This window comes from Erythranthe guttata, chromosome 13, assembly GCF_056151865.1.
Source record: "Erythranthe guttata isolate IM_541 chromosome 13, IM_541, whole genome shotgun sequence".
Lineage (NCBI taxonomy): Eukaryota > Viridiplantae > Streptophyta > Magnoliopsida > Lamiales > Phrymaceae > Erythranthe > Erythranthe guttata.
Window position 1 is genome coordinate 3,634,270 of NC_142545.1, and position 17,380 is coordinate 3,651,649.

Here is a 17,380-nt window from a genome sequence, read left to right on the forward strand (position 1 = left end):
TAGTTAGAAACTCTAATGGGGTAATGCATTAGATACATTATTTCCATACGTTTATAACGAACTATTAGTTTCAGGAAGTGGTAGAGACAACATAGCGCTATTGATGATTTAAAAAATGTTGGGGGAGCCATGTCACCCCTTAACTCTATGTTGTCTCCACCACTTACTAAAAGTAACAGTTCATTAGAACTCTATTGGAACAACGTATCTAATGCATTATCTCATTAGAGTTTTCTAACTATGTTTTAGGGGGTAAGTGTAGTACCAATACCACATGAACCTTAAAATTATTTTATCATACCTGAAAAGTGTGTGTAATTTACCCTAATTATTATTTCGAAAGATTAAAATTTATAAAATAGTGAAAAAGGGTATATCTGGTATAACATGTATTTGAGAGTTATTAAACAGACGGCGTAATTAGACCAAAGAGGACCCCACACTGAATTGAATTAGACGAAAGACGGCACCCATCATACATTTGCAATTTACTCCACCGCCCAATACACACAGCTTTGTTTCGATTATAAATATTAAGGCAAATTATAACCACTCTGAATTATGATCAAATTATGAAAACTTTCTCATATTTACATAATTACAAACACTCTCTTCAACTATATATTATCTTAAGAAAGGACCCCTCAAGAGGTAGATTTATGGATGTTAATTCGATAAAATCGAACCAAAGTTTTGGTACGCCAACATTTCATACCATTTACCAAACTAAATATACCACTTGATTCGGTAAATAACTGATATGCCTATTGGCCCAGCCCAATAGACCCATATTTACTGGGCCACAGGCCCAGTTTAATAGCTATTTTTACGGAGGCCCAATCACATCCAAATAAGGTTGGACTCGATAAATTGATCTTGACCCAATCAATAAAGTATAAATAGAAGTTAAATTCATTTAATTAATGTACGCTTTATTATTCAATCACTTCTTATACTCAAATTATCTCGGCTATTATCGGTTATCCGCACGTCTGACTTGAGCGTCGGAGGGGTTTCCGCCGGATCAAACCCCGGTTTAGATTACGTGTTTTATGTTCGCAGGATTGTTAAACTAATTTGAGTGTTTCAAGACCATCTAGCTCGTGAGCATGTGACCTACTTTGTTCTCCGAGCTCTTTCTACTTCAACCATCTAAGGTGATCTAATTCTAGCATCATCAATAACCGAATTACATAAATTTTTATGTTAAAATATTGGGGGTGCTGTACTTACCCAACACAAGAGGAGTTTTTTTGTAATTTGTTCATAACTCAGGGGTGACCGTGATTTGTCCTAAGTATTATTATAACTCTACCACAACAAATTTAATTATAAGCTAGCATCAAAACAATGTCTTGCTCTGTTTCGGCCCACAATTCTTCATCATCATTGTCGATATTTTAAAAATTGGACCGGAGATTGTATTAGACAAACTGTTGGGTCATAGTTATATCGGTTCAAACGGGATTCTACCTGGTTTATTTTATTTTATTTTATATTATATTTTATGATCATTTATATAATATATTTATTTATTTTTCAAATAGAGGCTACTTTCTTTTATACACATTATCTTATTACTCTCCTCTAATTAAAACGTAAATCAGACTTACTTTTCTTTTGTACACACAACATATAAACACACATATATCACAACTCAATTACTTCAATTTTATAGAATTATAATCTAAAATAATATGTTTTCTATTTTAAATAAATAAACCGACCATTTTGGGCAAAAAAAACCCGATGTTTAGTCGGGCTCCAATTTTACGGCTCAACTGGCCAAACCTGATCGAGCAAGGAACTGTTCATGGTTTAACTTAGTTTAACCGGCGGGACCGATCCGGGTTTCAAAAGACTACGTTTCCTTAACAATCCACTTCCTACTATCCACTTTTCTCAAAAATTATGATTGCTTCGTATAAACTTTTGTCGAATTATAATTTTGGGAAAATATTTTTTTCGTCCTCAAATTTTACTCTTAATTATCATATCAAATCACGAAACCCTATTTCTCTTCTTCCTCTCATTTTTCTCTCCACTAGCTGCCACTGTTCTCATCGATCGTTCTTTCCATTCTCTCTATTTTATGTTATTTCTCTCTTGTACACAGACTGTTGCAATCTGCCCATTCCACCACCACCGCATGACGCCACCATCTCCGCCCTGACGCCGCTATCTCCGTCGTCACGTTGTCATCTCCGTCCCATTGACGCTTCTCCAGAGTTCTGAGGATGAAGTTGGCTCAAATATGATGAATATAATATTGGGTCTATCGGTTATCAACCGCCCTTACAGCCGTCGCTTTCCATTATTGCCTTCAACTTTGATTTTTGGAGGATCTTTGTTTGAGACTGAAGTTTTAATTTTAATTTTTTTTTGTTTGTAATCATGGTGAGTTTCAAAGACGTTTGATTTTAATGTTGTCGATATATATTTTGATTTTGATTTTCACGAGTTAATAGCATCTTTGATTTTATTTTTTCTTGTTTTTGAGTTGTGCTATTGGAATTGTGTTTTTAATAACTAGTTGTTAAAATAATAGTTGGTTTTAAAAATAGTTATTTTATTGAAATATAATTGATTTAACAAATAGGTGATTTAATAATTAGTTGATTTTTTTATAAATGGAAGAGGTTGGAGATGTGTTAATTAAATAACTAGTTAATTTTATATTATGAGAATAATATAGTTAATCGGGGTAATATGCTAAGAGCTCCTCAAATCAAATTTAATTTGAATTAAATGACAATATTAAATTTAATCTTTTAATTAAATCTCTACTTTTAAATAATATATGAGCCACATTCTTTAATTTTTTTAATCCGTAGTTTGCCCTTATACCCTAAATATAATATATGTATTCACGTTTCTCCAACTCATCAGATCTATTTATCTTATTTTCTTTTTTCTTTGCTTCTCTCTCGTTCTTTCCCTCTCTCAATCTCTATCTCCACATCTCTCTCGCCGCTCAGTAATGGTTGGGCTGGTGACGGCGGCTATGGGCGGTGGCTATGGTCGGTGGGCTATGGTGGCGGAGAACAACAGATATGCAAATTTCGGCGGTGGATCGAGAGAGTTTGGTGGAGGCGGCGGCGGCGGGTGGAAGGTGTTGTGGGGGCTATGATTATGATTGAGATGTTATGGAAAATATATTTTGACTACTTAATTGGATCTATTTTCCTTGTGTTTTGAAAGATTTTTGCTTGATTTGGGTTGTTAAAATACCAGATCTAGGTTTTCCCAAAGTAGGTAGGTGACTACAGTCGCGGCGGCTGCGAGCGTGGGTTGCTAGGGTTTGGTAGTAAAGCACAGTACACCGTAGTATACTATACTACATCGTAGTATATCATAGTACACCATTACACTATAGTATACTACAGTACGTCGTAATATATAGTCTACTACAGAAAAATTGAAAAATATGTAAATTGAAAAAAAAAAAAGAATAGCATGTCTTTTTTTTTTTTTTTTTTTTTTTTGTAATTCTCAATATTATGTAGAAAAAAAAAGGAAAAATAATTTTTCTTTTATAATAGTGTATAAAATACTAAAATGAATAAAGAAAAAAAGGAAGACAAACGGATATTTCAAGAAAAAAAATATTAGATGGAAATATGAAAAAATTAAATGTATAATAAGTAAAATGGTAAATGCAGTTTGGAATTTACTTAATGAATATTTCGAATTTGTGACTGGAGGGGCATTTTTGGAATGAATTTTATAAATGATGTGAAACAAATGTTTAGTTAGACTTGTCATTTAGTTCAAATAAGTTTTGTCACCAGGGATCTATATCTTAAGACCCCTAGTTAATAATGGTTGATTTGATAAACAGTCAAGTTGACGTATAATTGTTTTAAAAACTAGTTGTGATGCATCTAAATGGGCCAGATTGGGTCATTTGCATATACAACCATGTGGGTCGAAATAGTGGGTTCAAAGCCCGTCGGATAAATGACTCGATCCCATTCACCTACCTGGGCCTCTATAGGCCCACTACATATAATCATATTAATAAAACACCTAGCTATTTAGAATCCTAATCTAAGAGAAACTAGATTAGCACTCTAGTTAGGAGTTTTACTATTAATTAAGTATAAATAACACCTCAAACTCATGAAACAGTTACGTTCTAACAAATACCTCGAGTCCAATTGATCTAGTGCTTTCTACCCTATCTCCTGAGCTAGCATCTAACTTGAGCGGCATAGGGGTTTCCGCCGGATCGATCTCTGACTTAGTTCACGTGCTTTGGTTTTACAGATTTGATAGTCAAACATTCCTTTCTGCGAGATTGGATCATATGTTCGGGTGCAAGAATCTTATCCAGTGTTCCCGTCAAATCTACCAAGGTGATCTATACATCATCAAGTTATTTTTAATAACAATTGTTTCTAATAACAATTAATAGTTGTTTTATTGAATATAGTTGTTTTAATTGAGGATTAAAAAATCCTAATTTAAAAAAAAAAATTCAAAGTTATTATTATTATATTTAAAATAAATAAATAAACAAAAATTGAAATTATATATAAAATAATGCAAAAGGAACCAAAATATAGGGTAATGTGTAGTGAACAGTAGAGATGGTAAATTTAGAATAACGAATGAACTGGATCTAACACTAATTAGGGAAAAATGTTTGGACCCATCCGTATTAAAAAAAATATTAGATTGAATTCTCAATAATAGCCCCAAAATAAGATATAATTATGCTTTACCGAAAATACCCATAGACTACCGAAATTCCACCAAATGGCATTAGGGCTCTTTTGCTTTCAATGAAAAGCCAGGACTGACTAATTAATCCCGTCGAAACTGAGGTTAGGTTTTAATTATACTGGCCCGAGACTGATTAGTGGCCCGCAATTTAATCTGGCCTTCTCCTGGAATTCCAAGATTGTGTAACCACACCCCTCCACCCCAAGTTCTGTAATCTTGGACAAATTGCTGGATGCAATTGAAAATTGTCCTCTTTCAACATGTTCGAATTACAAATTAGCCTCGTATAAATTCCTTCCCATTATCCCCAAATTATTTTCAGCCATAGTCTTCGTTTCTTGCTTGGTCGCAAGCAGGTAACACTTCGATTTCTTCTCTGAAATCTTCCATTTTCAATCTTGTGCTCTTAATTGTTGGTGCAACTCACTCGGTGTTAATCGAAGAGGAAGGTTGTGGCGGCTGAGTCGGTTTTTGGATCTTCTCAAATCGGAGGACTGTCGAGCCGCTGGTGCTCATAGCGAGATGAAACCAAGACACAAATTGTTGGCAAAGAAAGAGAGATACAAACAGAGAATAAAATATTTGGTTGTTTGGAAATTTAGGACAACTTTCGTTTACGCAAAATTGAGGTAGAAAGAAGACGGAATAAAAGGCGTAGAAATGTGTATGCATGGAATATATCCTTTTTTTTTTTAAAGTATATTTGTAGGGCAAATAGGTAACTTCACAATGTATCCACATTTGTCTGTAATAGCTATCATGGTACTGATTATGAACTCACCACAATCCGACTGAGCTAATATACAATACCTAATGTGATATAAAACAATAAAACAACCAATCAGCACCACGGAGTAATCCTATCACATTTTGTCCGATCCGGAAAAGCAAAAGCCCCCTTGAGCTTTCGACTTTCGGTACAAAACCCTTTTTTTATATAAGGGGAAACTACAAATAAATTTCTAATCCAAAATTTAAAACACAAATCAGTCCCTAGGTAGTTTCTCCAAGCAAATCAGTCCCTATTCACGTGTCTGACATGCAGATCAGTCCCTAATGTGAATTTAATATATTTTATTATATTCTCTCTCTTTTTTTTCACTCTCACCCTTTTCTCTCTCCTCCTTTTCTCTCTCTTCATTTTCTCTCTCTTCATCTCCTCTTTCTTTCTTCTCTTTCTTCTTTTTTATCTGCTCTCTTTCTTCTCTCTTTCTTTCCTCTGGTTTCTTTTTTTTCGCGTGGAAAGAGGGTTCCCATCGATGGCTGGTAGGTCTCCATCTTTTTCTGTACTGCTGAAATGCATTTCTTTATGGTTGTTAATTATTGTGATACATAGTATAAAATATGGCACGTAATAGTATCATGCTAATATAAATATGGTATGGATGTATGGTACTTACAGTACGTAATCGTTATTCGTATAGTATGCGTGATAGGTAAATTTGGTATTGTTGGTGGGAAAACATAGTATCATATAATGGGGAAGATAGTACGTAACCTTCATCTGAATAGTATGGGTGATAGGTAAATTTGGTACTGTTGGTGGGAAAACATAATATCATATAATGGGGAAGACAGTACGTAACCATTATTCGGATAGTATGGGTGATAGGTAAACTTGGTACTATTTGTGGGAAAACTTAGTATTATATAATGGAGAAGATAGTATGGAACCAGTGCATTGTTATGATATTTTCATGTACATTGTTATTTGGATTCCACTCTATTGTAATCCATTTTTTTAAATTTTTTTTAAACCAAAAGCGGCGATCAATCGATGGAAATCGAGGGTAATCCGCTTGGAAATTCAATTGATGCATGGAGACATTGCATCGTGGGGAGAATCAGTTTTTTAAAGATCCTGATGATTTTAGGCATATGCTGAAAAACTATTCTATTGCTAATAATCGATCATTTAAGTACATGAAAAATGATCAACAAAAGATCATAGCAGTATGCATTGACGAAAACTGCAAATGGAGGGTTTATGCATCATTGTACAAGTCAGATAAGTTATTTAGCATTCGCAAATGCAATCTTGAGCACATTTGTGGTGATGCTAGTCTTCGAGTAGCACCACTCAAATGAGTGGGTTAAAATACAAAAAAGGGAAATGCAAGCGTCTTGATTGTGGAAAGAAAACAATGATCATGGTTTCAGAAACTATTTCGAATCCCGGAAGGTTATTTTACTGTTGCCCACACCATGGCTACTCCCATTGGTGTGAACCATTTGAAGTTGGGCAAACTTTTTCCAACTCAAATCGTGAAGAAAATGAAGCTACAAGTGCGTCGATGAACCAAGTCCATCAAGAAAGTGAAGTGAATAATTGCAATTCTGAAGGTGGAGTAGTTCATAGTTTGATAGTGTTGAAATCTAGTAATATTTGCAGTCTACATGCAATGTAAAACCTATGTACTGTTGTTTAATTAGTGAACATAAGAGTACAATGTATAAGCTGGTACAGTTAGGGTCATTCGTGAATATAGTACGCTTTGTTCACCAAATAAGTACAATGTATAAGCTGGTAAAGTTCGGTTTATTCGTGAATATAGTACGCTTTGTTCATCAAATAAGTACAATGTATAAGCTGGTAAAGTTCGGGTTATTCGTGAATATAGTACGCTTTATTCACCAAATAAGAACAATGTATAAGCTGGTAAAGTTTGGGTTATTAGTGAATATAGTACGCTTTATTCACCAAATAAGTACAATGTATAAGCTGGTAAAGTTTGGGTTATTCGTCAATATAGTACGCTTTGTTCATCAAGTAAGTACAATGAATACACATGTGAAGTACAAGTGATTACAGTACGCTTTGTTCACTGATAAAGTATATGTTTGTCATTCATATAGTATTGTTACACTCTATATATTATTGTGGGGCCAATGCATCCATATGATCGCATTTTAAGACACAACTCTTCATTTTAAGACTATTAAGAATGAATGGAGACAATGTGGGAGTCGATCAATATCGATTATGGTAAGAATTGAGGAAAATATTAGTTTTACACTTGAGCATTGTAGACTTGTATGAATATATTGTATAGTATATGAGTATCATGTATGAAATTCAACATATTTATGGGATCTTGTATTCCAAACGCAACAATAATGCTCACCTACCTTAAAATAATCATCTAAAACATAATTTATGCATCTCCCGTACTTATTGATCATTAAAGCGTCAATGAAATTGGTACAATTCAATTCATGAAAAAATATGGTACGCTTTGTTCATCAAGTAAGTACAATGAATACACATGTGAAGTACAAGTGATTCGTGACTATAGTACGCTTTGTTCACTGATAAAGTATATGTTTGCCATTCATATAGTATTGTTACACTCTATATATTATTGTGGGGACAATGCATCCATATGATCGCATTTTAAGACACAACTCTTCATTTTAAGACTATTAAGAATGAATGGAGACAATGTGGGAGTCGACCAATATCGATTATGGTAAGAATTGAGGAAAATATTAGTTTTACACTTGAGCATTGTAGACTTGTATGAATATATTGTATAGTATATGAGTATCATGTATGAAATTCAACATATTTATGGGATCTTGTATTCCAAACGCAACAATAATGCTCACGTACCTTAAAATAATCATCTAAAACATAATTTATGCATCTCCCGTACTTATTGATCATTAAAGCGTCAATGAAATTGGTACAATTCAATTCATGAAAAAATATGGTACGCTTTGTTCATCAAGTAAGTACAATGAATACACATGTGAAGTACAAGTGATTATAGTACGCTTTGTTCACTGATAAAGTATATGTTTGTCATTCATATAGTATTGTTACACTCTATATATTATTGTGGGGCCAATGCATCCATATGATCGCATTTTAAGACACAACTCTTCATTTTAAGACTATTAAGAATGAATGCAGACAATGTGGGAGTCGATCAATATCGATTATGGTAAGAATTGAGGAAAATATTAGTTTTACACTTGAGCATTGTAGACTTGTATGAATATATTGTATAGTATATGAGTATCATGTATGAAATTCAACATATTTATGGGATCTTGTATTCCAAACGCAACAATAATGCTCACCTACCTTAAAATAATCATCTAAAACATAATTTATGCATCTCCCGTACTTATTAATCATTAAAGCGTCAATGAAATTGGTACAATTCAATTCATCAAAAAATATGGTACGCTTTGTTCATCAAGTAAGTACAATGAATACACATGTGAAGTACAAGTGATTCGTGACTATAGTACGCTTTGTTCACTGATAAAGTATATGTTTGCCATTCATATAGTATTGTTACACTCTATATATTATTGTGGGGCCAATGCATCCATATGATCGCATTTTAAGACACAACTCTTCATTTTAAGACTATTAAGAATGAATAGACACAATTCTTCAGTTTATGGTAAGTTTTTCGTGAATACACATGTGAAGTACGCTTTGTTCATCAAGTAAGTACAAGTCTAGTGTTGACAAGGTATCTTCGAATAGACTAGAAAGTATTTGTTACTCATTTTTATGGTACGCTTATATTCTTTATACAAACTAATTAATCGCAAAATAAAGTACCATGTGTTCAAAAGGTAAGTACATTTCATCGAAACATATAGTACAATGGATACAATGGAAAGGTACGAAGAAAGCTAATCATCAATAGTATTATTAGCTCTACAACAAAAGGACAGATTGTTTATAGCACAAAAACACATTCATATGTTCATTAATTACAAAAAAACACAAAAACCCCAAAACACTTCCAAGCGTATAGTATTTCCCCCAAACCAGAAGGCCCGATCTTTTACATTGTACGCTTGCATGAGAGACGCAACCCTATGGAAGCTTTGGTTTAGTTTAGGCATGTCCATGTAGAGATAGAAGGGATTTTTCTTCAGTACTTCATAATGTTGTTTCTTCATCACTTTTTTCACACCTTCCATAGTTGTTTGAAAAGCGATCGGTGAGCACCTGCAGCCTATTGATAGCTTGCTGCAATCTTCTTTTACATCAATTCCTGCAATTACATACACATAAAACTACAATTATAACAAATACAACGTACTATCAAGTTCCACTACTAGTACTTCCAGTAATTTCGTTCAATACCATCCAAATGCATTAGCAATACCATTGTTGCATATGACACATACTACATTACAATCAAACATTATACTTCCAGTACCCTTTGTCGATACTATTCGAATGCACTAGCAATACCATTCAACGGCACTAGCAATACCATTGTGGCATATGACACATACTACATTACAATCAAACATTATACTTCCAGTACCCTTTGTCGATAATATTCGAATGCACTAGCAATACCATTCAACGGCACTAGCAATACTATTGTGGCATATGACACATACTACAGGACCATCAAACATTATACTTCCAGTACCATGTGTCAATACTATCCAAGTCACTAGCAATGCCATTCAAAGGCACTAGTAATACTATTGTGGCATATGACACATACTACAGAACCATCAAACTTATACATCCAGTACCATGTGCCAATACCATCCAAAGTCACTAGCAATGCCATTGAAAGGCACTAGTAATACTATTGTGGCATATGACACATACTACAGAACCATCAAACTTATACTTCCAGTACCATGTGTCAATACCATCCAAAGTCACTAGCAATGCCATTCAAAGGCACTAGCAATACTATTGTGGCATATGACACATACTACAGAACCATCAAAGATTATACTTCCAGTTAGGGGTGGGCATTCAGGTCGGGTCGGGTTATTCGGGTCGGGTTATTCGGGTTTTTTGCAAAAAAAATATTACCCGAACCCGACCCGAAATAACCGGGTATCCGGCAACCGGGTACCCGGTTATTTCGGGTCGGGTTCGGGTCGGGTTCGGGTTTTGCTATTTTTCTCTTCTTTTTTTTTCTTAATTTTTTTTTTATGTTTTTGTATTTTTTATTTATTTCCTCTGTAGATAAAGGCAAGAAAATCAAAATTCTCATTACCTTCACCACCACTCATCTAAATTAAAATACAGAGATTCAATAATCTCCCAACGAAGACGATGAACACGCTGAGGGTTCATCTTCACTTCAACCACGCCAATCCCACAACCCATCATGTAGAAAGATCCCCCAACCTAAAACCCACAACCCACTTCCCAAGATCAGATTTTTAGGCGGAGAATCGCCGCCGCCGCCGTCGCTTACTACAACCTCGAAAACAGAACATTCAAGAATGGTGATTCTGGGAGCTGTGTCTTTAGGGGTGGCGCGGCGCTCTTCGTAATGGGTTTCGACGACCACCTAAAAGCGTTGGCTTTTCTACCAGAAGGTCCGTCCGTTAATGGAGGATTTCTGGGTTATATATAATTATTAAATATATAATTTTTTTTTTTTTTTTAACCGGGTACCCGATCGGGTACCCGGCTAGAATTACTAATACCCGGACCCGACCCGGTTTGGGAGTACCGGGTACCCGAACCCGGAAAAAACCCGGTTAACTCAAAAATTACCCGATCCGGTCGGGTAATACCTGACGGGTCGGGTCATACCCGAATAACCCGACCCGAATGCCCACCCCTACTTCCAGTACCCTGTGTTAATACCGTCCGAAGTCAAGAGGAATACAATTATTACATATGACATATACCCTTGTTAGGACTAAATGCTTTCGGGACAGTACTTCGAGTACCCTGTGTCAATACCATCTAAACGCACTATTAATACCATTACTGCGCATGACGCATACTATACAACCAGTACGAAAAATACAATAAGCCTCTTTCCCATATCCTATATGAAACCCTTATTAGGACTCAAAATGCTTTGGGGACATGCTAATGTCACCGAAGAATAATACCCATGAGAAAACTGTTACAAAATCATGAAATTCGACAACAAATAAATGATCTTTGCAAACCCAAACAACAGAACAACAGATATTGAAACCGATTTAATGATTAGGGGAAACCAAATAAAGTCGAGGCATAATACCCATGAGTTGATATGTTCAAAATCATGCAATTCTACAACAAATAAACCTTTTTGCAAGCTTAAGCAACACCCAAATGAGTTTGTTTCCAAGAAAATGAAAAAAAAATAAAAAATCAAACCTTGTTGTTTACCCTGCTTCACCATTGTCTAGAAATGGGTTTGTTTATTTTTATTTTTCCTTTCGCTTTATTATTTTTCTGCGTTTTGTTGATTCTTCGTGCTTCGTTGTTTCTTCCTTCTTTGTTGTTTCTTTGTTCTTCGTTTCTTCTCTGTTTCTTCTTTGTCTGAAAATGAGTATAAACTGAACGGCAAAGAGCGTGTAACACAAACGGCGCGTTGGAAGTTGAAAAGAAGTTATGTAAAATTAGTATAAAGTAAAGGGTATTTTAGTATTTGCACATTTTGTTAGGGACTGATCTGCATGTTAGGCGCATAAGTGGGGACTGATTTGCTTAGGAAAACTACCTAGGGACTGATGTGTGTTTTGAGTTTTGGATTAGGGATTTATCTGTAGTTTACCCTTTATATAAAGATAAATATTGTCTATTCCAAGAAATTCGAAAATTCAATTCCGATTTTTCCACCCTAATAGATATTTCTAAAAATTACCAATAAAAAAAGAAGACGTAAAGCCCCAAATCACCTATTTCCCCAAAAATTGTCAATCAAAAAAGCCCACTACAATTTGTGCTTCCTATTTTTGTCACCTTCTTCACCATTTTTCCCCCACCCACCAACCACCTCTCAGAATCTCTACAAAAGGAACGATTAACCAGTGAGAGAGGCGGACGAAGAAATTCATCAATGGAGAACGGTGGGTCGGCGCTGAAAAATTGGCGCTTCATTGGAAATGAAAAGCTGACGCAGGCGTCGGCAATCACTGTCAGAGGTGTGCTGAACATGTTAATGGAGAATCTAAACCCCGATGAAGCTAGGCCGGTTATTCCGCTGGGTCACGGCGACCCTTCCGCCTTCCCTTCCTTCCGCACCACCCCCTTGGCCGAGGACGCTATCTGCTCCGCCTTGCGCTCCGCCAAGTTCAACGGCTACTCCTCCACCGTTGGTATTCCTCCCGCTCGCAGGTATTTTCGAATTAGTAATAGCTCCGCCGTGAGTTGTGAGCTGTCGATTGGTTTACCAGTTTCCATGGATTCGTGTTTCATGCGTGCATTGTATTGAATAGGATCTTTTCTCCCCTCTTCTGAACATCGTTACGAGATATATGCGCAAAAGTACACTGTTTTATTGCTCACTTTTGGGAAAAGAGGGGATTGATTTTAGGGTATTTTAGAAGAATAATTTGAAGTGATATAATTTTGTGTACTTGGGCCTCGTTTGGTTATGGAGATTAGTCATGATGAACTAAATAATAGGACTTTGTTTAATGCTTGGTATCCAAAATAACTTGCCGGGTCGACCCGTAAATATTATGTTATCATGGCTTATCACGCCTTCTATGCATATTTTTTATTGGATCATCGAAAGTTCAATAAAACAATACAGTTTCATTAGATTATTTAATCTTATCTCGGCAACCAAACGAGGCCTCGTTTGGTTGCCGAGATAGGATTAAATAATCTAACGAAATTCAATTATATTATTGAACCTTCGATAATCCAATAAAAAACATGCATAGAAGGCAAGATAAGTCATGATAACATAATATCTGCGGGTCGACCCGGCAAGTTATTGTGAATACCAAACATCAAACAAATTCCTATTATTTAGTTAATCATGACTAATCTCCATAACCAAACGAGGCCTTAATGGAGAGAATTTTTGATGTAGCAGCCAAATCAAGTATGTGCACAAGTTTTGACGATTTCCAAATCTTAATTATGAAAATGTATTGAAAAGCTTAACAAACACAATTTGCATACCGTTCCAAATGATTTATGTGAAACTAATTTGTGTGAGCAGGGCAGTGGCAGAACACCTTTCGAAAGACCTTCCTTACAAGCTATCGCCCGATGATGTTTTTCTGACAATTGGATGTACACAAGCATTAGAAGCCATTGTGACAGTCCTCGCTCGCCCCGGTGCAAACATATTACTTCCGAGACCTGGCTTCCCTTACTACGAAGCCAGAGCTGGGTTTTCCGATCTCGAAGTGCGGCATTTCGATCTTCTCCCGGAAAATAACTGGGAAGTTGATCTTGCTGCAGTTGAAGCTTTGTCTGACGAAAACACCGTTGCTATGGTTGTAATAAATCCAGGGAATCCTTGTGGGAATGTTTTCAAGTATGATCACTTGAAAAAGGTACCGAATTCATTGAATTTGAGTTGAAATATGGATTTAATTTGATCTATTTATTTATTGGAATAACTTTTAAATGATTTAATAGGTTGCGGAGACTGCGAGAAAGCTTGGAATCTTGGTGATTGCTGATGAAGTGTATGATCACCTTACGTTTGGAGAAAGCCCGTTTGTTCCAATGGGGGTATTTGGGTCAATTGTTCCGATAATTACAGTTGGATCGATATCAAAGAGATGGATTGTTCCTGGTTGGAGGCTTGGCTGGCTTGTCACACATGATCCTAACGGAATCTTGATGAAGCAAGGGGTATTTTCTCATCTCGCACTTCTTTCTGCTTGGAAAATAAATTATTGGAAAATAACTCGAAATAATCGAAGCCTAGTTTTCTATTTTGTAATTTTGCCAATTGTGCTGAATATTTCCATATATGCAGATTGTTGATAGCATCAAGGGATTTCTGAATATTACGTCCGACCCAGCGACCTTTATGCAGGTCTCTTTTGTTTCAGACTCGTGTTTTTCTTTCTAATTGCCATCTTTACTGCAACTGATTCCTTTGTTTTTTAATTGTTTATTTTTTTTGCTCGTTTAAATTGGCTATCGTTTCCCTTTTAGCATCATGAAAATGTTAGTGTTCGATTTGAAGATATGGCTTAAACTAATATTTGAACAACCCAATCATTATATATACTGAAATGATATATTTATATCATATTTGCTTATACGTTCTAAATTCTTGTCTTCTCGTAATGATTTTGAAAGTTTTTTTTTTTTTTGCTTTGACACGAACAGGGGGCAGTTCCGGAGATTCTTGAAAACACCCCGGCTGATTTCTTTACGAAAATTGTAAGTACACTTAAAGAATCTGCAGAGATATGCTACGATCGAATCAAGGAAATTCCCTGCATTACTTGTCCAAGCAAACCCGAAGGATCCATGTTTGTCATGGTAAAAAACAAAAACAGCCGAACATTTACAATTTCTTTTACTAAACTAACATATAATCCTTTAACTGATCTGCAACGAGTTTTTGCATCGCAGGTAAAACTTAATCTTTCCCTCCTCGAAGGCTTTATGGATGATACGGACTTCTGCTGCAAGCTAGCTAAAGAGGAATCCGTGATAGTACTCCCAGGTAAATAATTTAGTGGTTATATGTATATATACAGTTAAACCTCTATAAATTAATACAGTCGGGACCATTAAAATTCTATTAATTTAACGAAATATTAAATTATCGAACTAATAATTTAGTACGTTTATATCGAGTCGGGATTGGGAAAAATTATTATTTAAGCGAGGTTATTAAAGTATCGAGGTTCTAGTGTGTGTGTGTCTATATATATAGACACACACACACACACACACACACACACACACACACACACACACACACACACACACACACACACACACACACACACACACAAGTTCCGATTCAATGATGCATTCAATTAGATTTTAACGAAAAAGATGAATTTACCATTGACAGGTGTCGCTGTAGGTCTAAAGAATTGGCTCCGAATAACATTTGCAATTGAGCCATCTTCTCTAGACGATGGCCTTTCAAGAATGAAAGCTTTCTGTGCGAGACATGCAAAGAAACAATAGAAAGTTGTTTCGTTTTCCGTGCATAAGATTTGGTGATTTCAAACTTTGCGTTTGATCCCATCTTTCGATACATAAGTATTCGAGAATAAATTGCTTCTTTTTTTCTTAATCGGGAAATCGAAAGAAGATGTCGTGTTCTTCTTCGTTTCCTGCTTCTGCCAAACACTTTGAAAACATGTGCCAAATAATAGAAGGCAAGACTTGCTCTACTATTCTAATGGAACGCAATTGTTCTGAAAATTTGAATGTTTGTTGCCCTTCGTCTTTTCAGCCGTTGATTAGTGTAGCTCGTAAGAATTTACGTTTTGGGCTGTGGATTACTTTTCATGAGTTAATTGAATTTGATACATCGAATTACTAGAAATCTTCTCATTTTAGTAATATTAGCAAGAAATTTCCTACAATGCATTTTGTTTTAGCACATAACCGTCCGTCGAAGTATCGAGTTTGTAGGGTGTCATTTGCTAAATTCATTGAGTTATCGGATTTTTTTGGTAATAAAAATAATTTTTTTTGTGAAATCAATGAACTGCTACTCCCATTATTGGGGGGTTTACGGTTAGTTATATGCTACACCCAATGAAGGTTACGCCGGATGATTTTTTACCGTTGATTTACACACACCAATGTGGGTATGTGTGTGTATATGATTTGTAAATATCTACCCAGTGTATTTTATCTGGTGTGGCATAGTATAAGCCGGTGGTTTACTAGGACGTAGAGGAGTGAGATTGCATGGGGTGAATTTATTTAGGAAACTGTTTTTTGTCTAAACTTATATGCATTTAAGTCTAGATCTATGGACCTAATCGCCATTTGGTGGTTTTTTTTAGTTAGAATCGAGTCATAGTAAAATGCCGTATTATTTTAATAATGCAAAATCAGCCATACATTTCATTTTCATATTTTCCAAGTAATAAATACTTAGATTTTTTGTTTGGCAAATAAATTCTAGTAGTTACTAGTTAGCAAGTCGATGATGGGGCAATTAAATTTGAGTTGGTATATTTAATAAGGCGATTTGACAAACAATTCATTTCCCGGCAATAATCAATTTGACTGAGTTGGTGTGAACTCATTGGATCGACTCACTTGTTACGTCGCTAACATGTCCCGCTTCAGAATTGACTCTTTATTCCAGCTTTAATTAGTTATCTTGCTTTTAGGGTCACTGTAATCAGTGCAAGTTGTATGTTGACTTGGTCAAATGAAGACTTTTCCACAACCATAATTATCACCACTCTTCTATTGAGTCAACTGAGTTTTGACTCGTTGAATCATAAAGCGTCAGATTTTTAGTGTATTTTTAAGATTTTGTTTAAAGATTTGAATCGATTAATGTATGAATCAAATCGAATTGTAAATGTAAAATTTTAGCATTCTTGGTTGTAATTATGTTGTGGTCAATATTAATACAATAGCCGTGAGCCTTGACCAACCAAAAAATTGTAGAAAAATAATGTATTTTTTTCTTTTTTAAAATGTTGATTCGTCGACCGGTCCATACAATAATATTTTCAGAGAAAATAATCAATTATTTTTAATGTTGTTGTGCTGACCGATCAATATATATATCATTATTGCTGGAAGGAGAAAATAAATTGTTAAAAATAAGTTTTTTTAAAAGAAGTGGTCAATCACAGTTAATGGTAAAAAAATATCGATTGATAAATTTGGAATTGTATTAGGGTTTCAAAATTTTAAATACCGCAAAGTAGAGGTGAAAATCGGACGGAATGGATCGAAAATGGCTTTCTCAGAAAATTTTCAATTTCGGCAGTTTTAGGGATA

General features: G+C 35.2%; 1 protein-coding gene across 1 annotated transcript; it reads left to right on the plus strand.

Moving 5' to 3' along the window:
* Positions 1-12,343: 12,343 nt before the first annotated feature.
* On the plus strand, positions 12,344-15,829 carry LOC105952676 (tyrosine aminotransferase). Its single transcript, XM_012976257.2, has 7 exons — positions 12,344-12,802; positions 13,641-13,980; positions 14,066-14,284; positions 14,412-14,471; positions 14,771-14,926; positions 15,020-15,113; positions 15,471-15,829. The coding sequence occupies exons 1-7, from the start codon at positions 12,525-12,527 to the stop codon at positions 15,587-15,589; spliced, it is 1,266 nt and encodes a 421-aa protein (XP_012831711.1). The 5' UTR covers positions 12,344-12,524; the 3' UTR covers positions 15,590-15,829.
* The last annotated feature ends 1,551 nt before the right edge of the window (positions 15,830-17,380 follow it).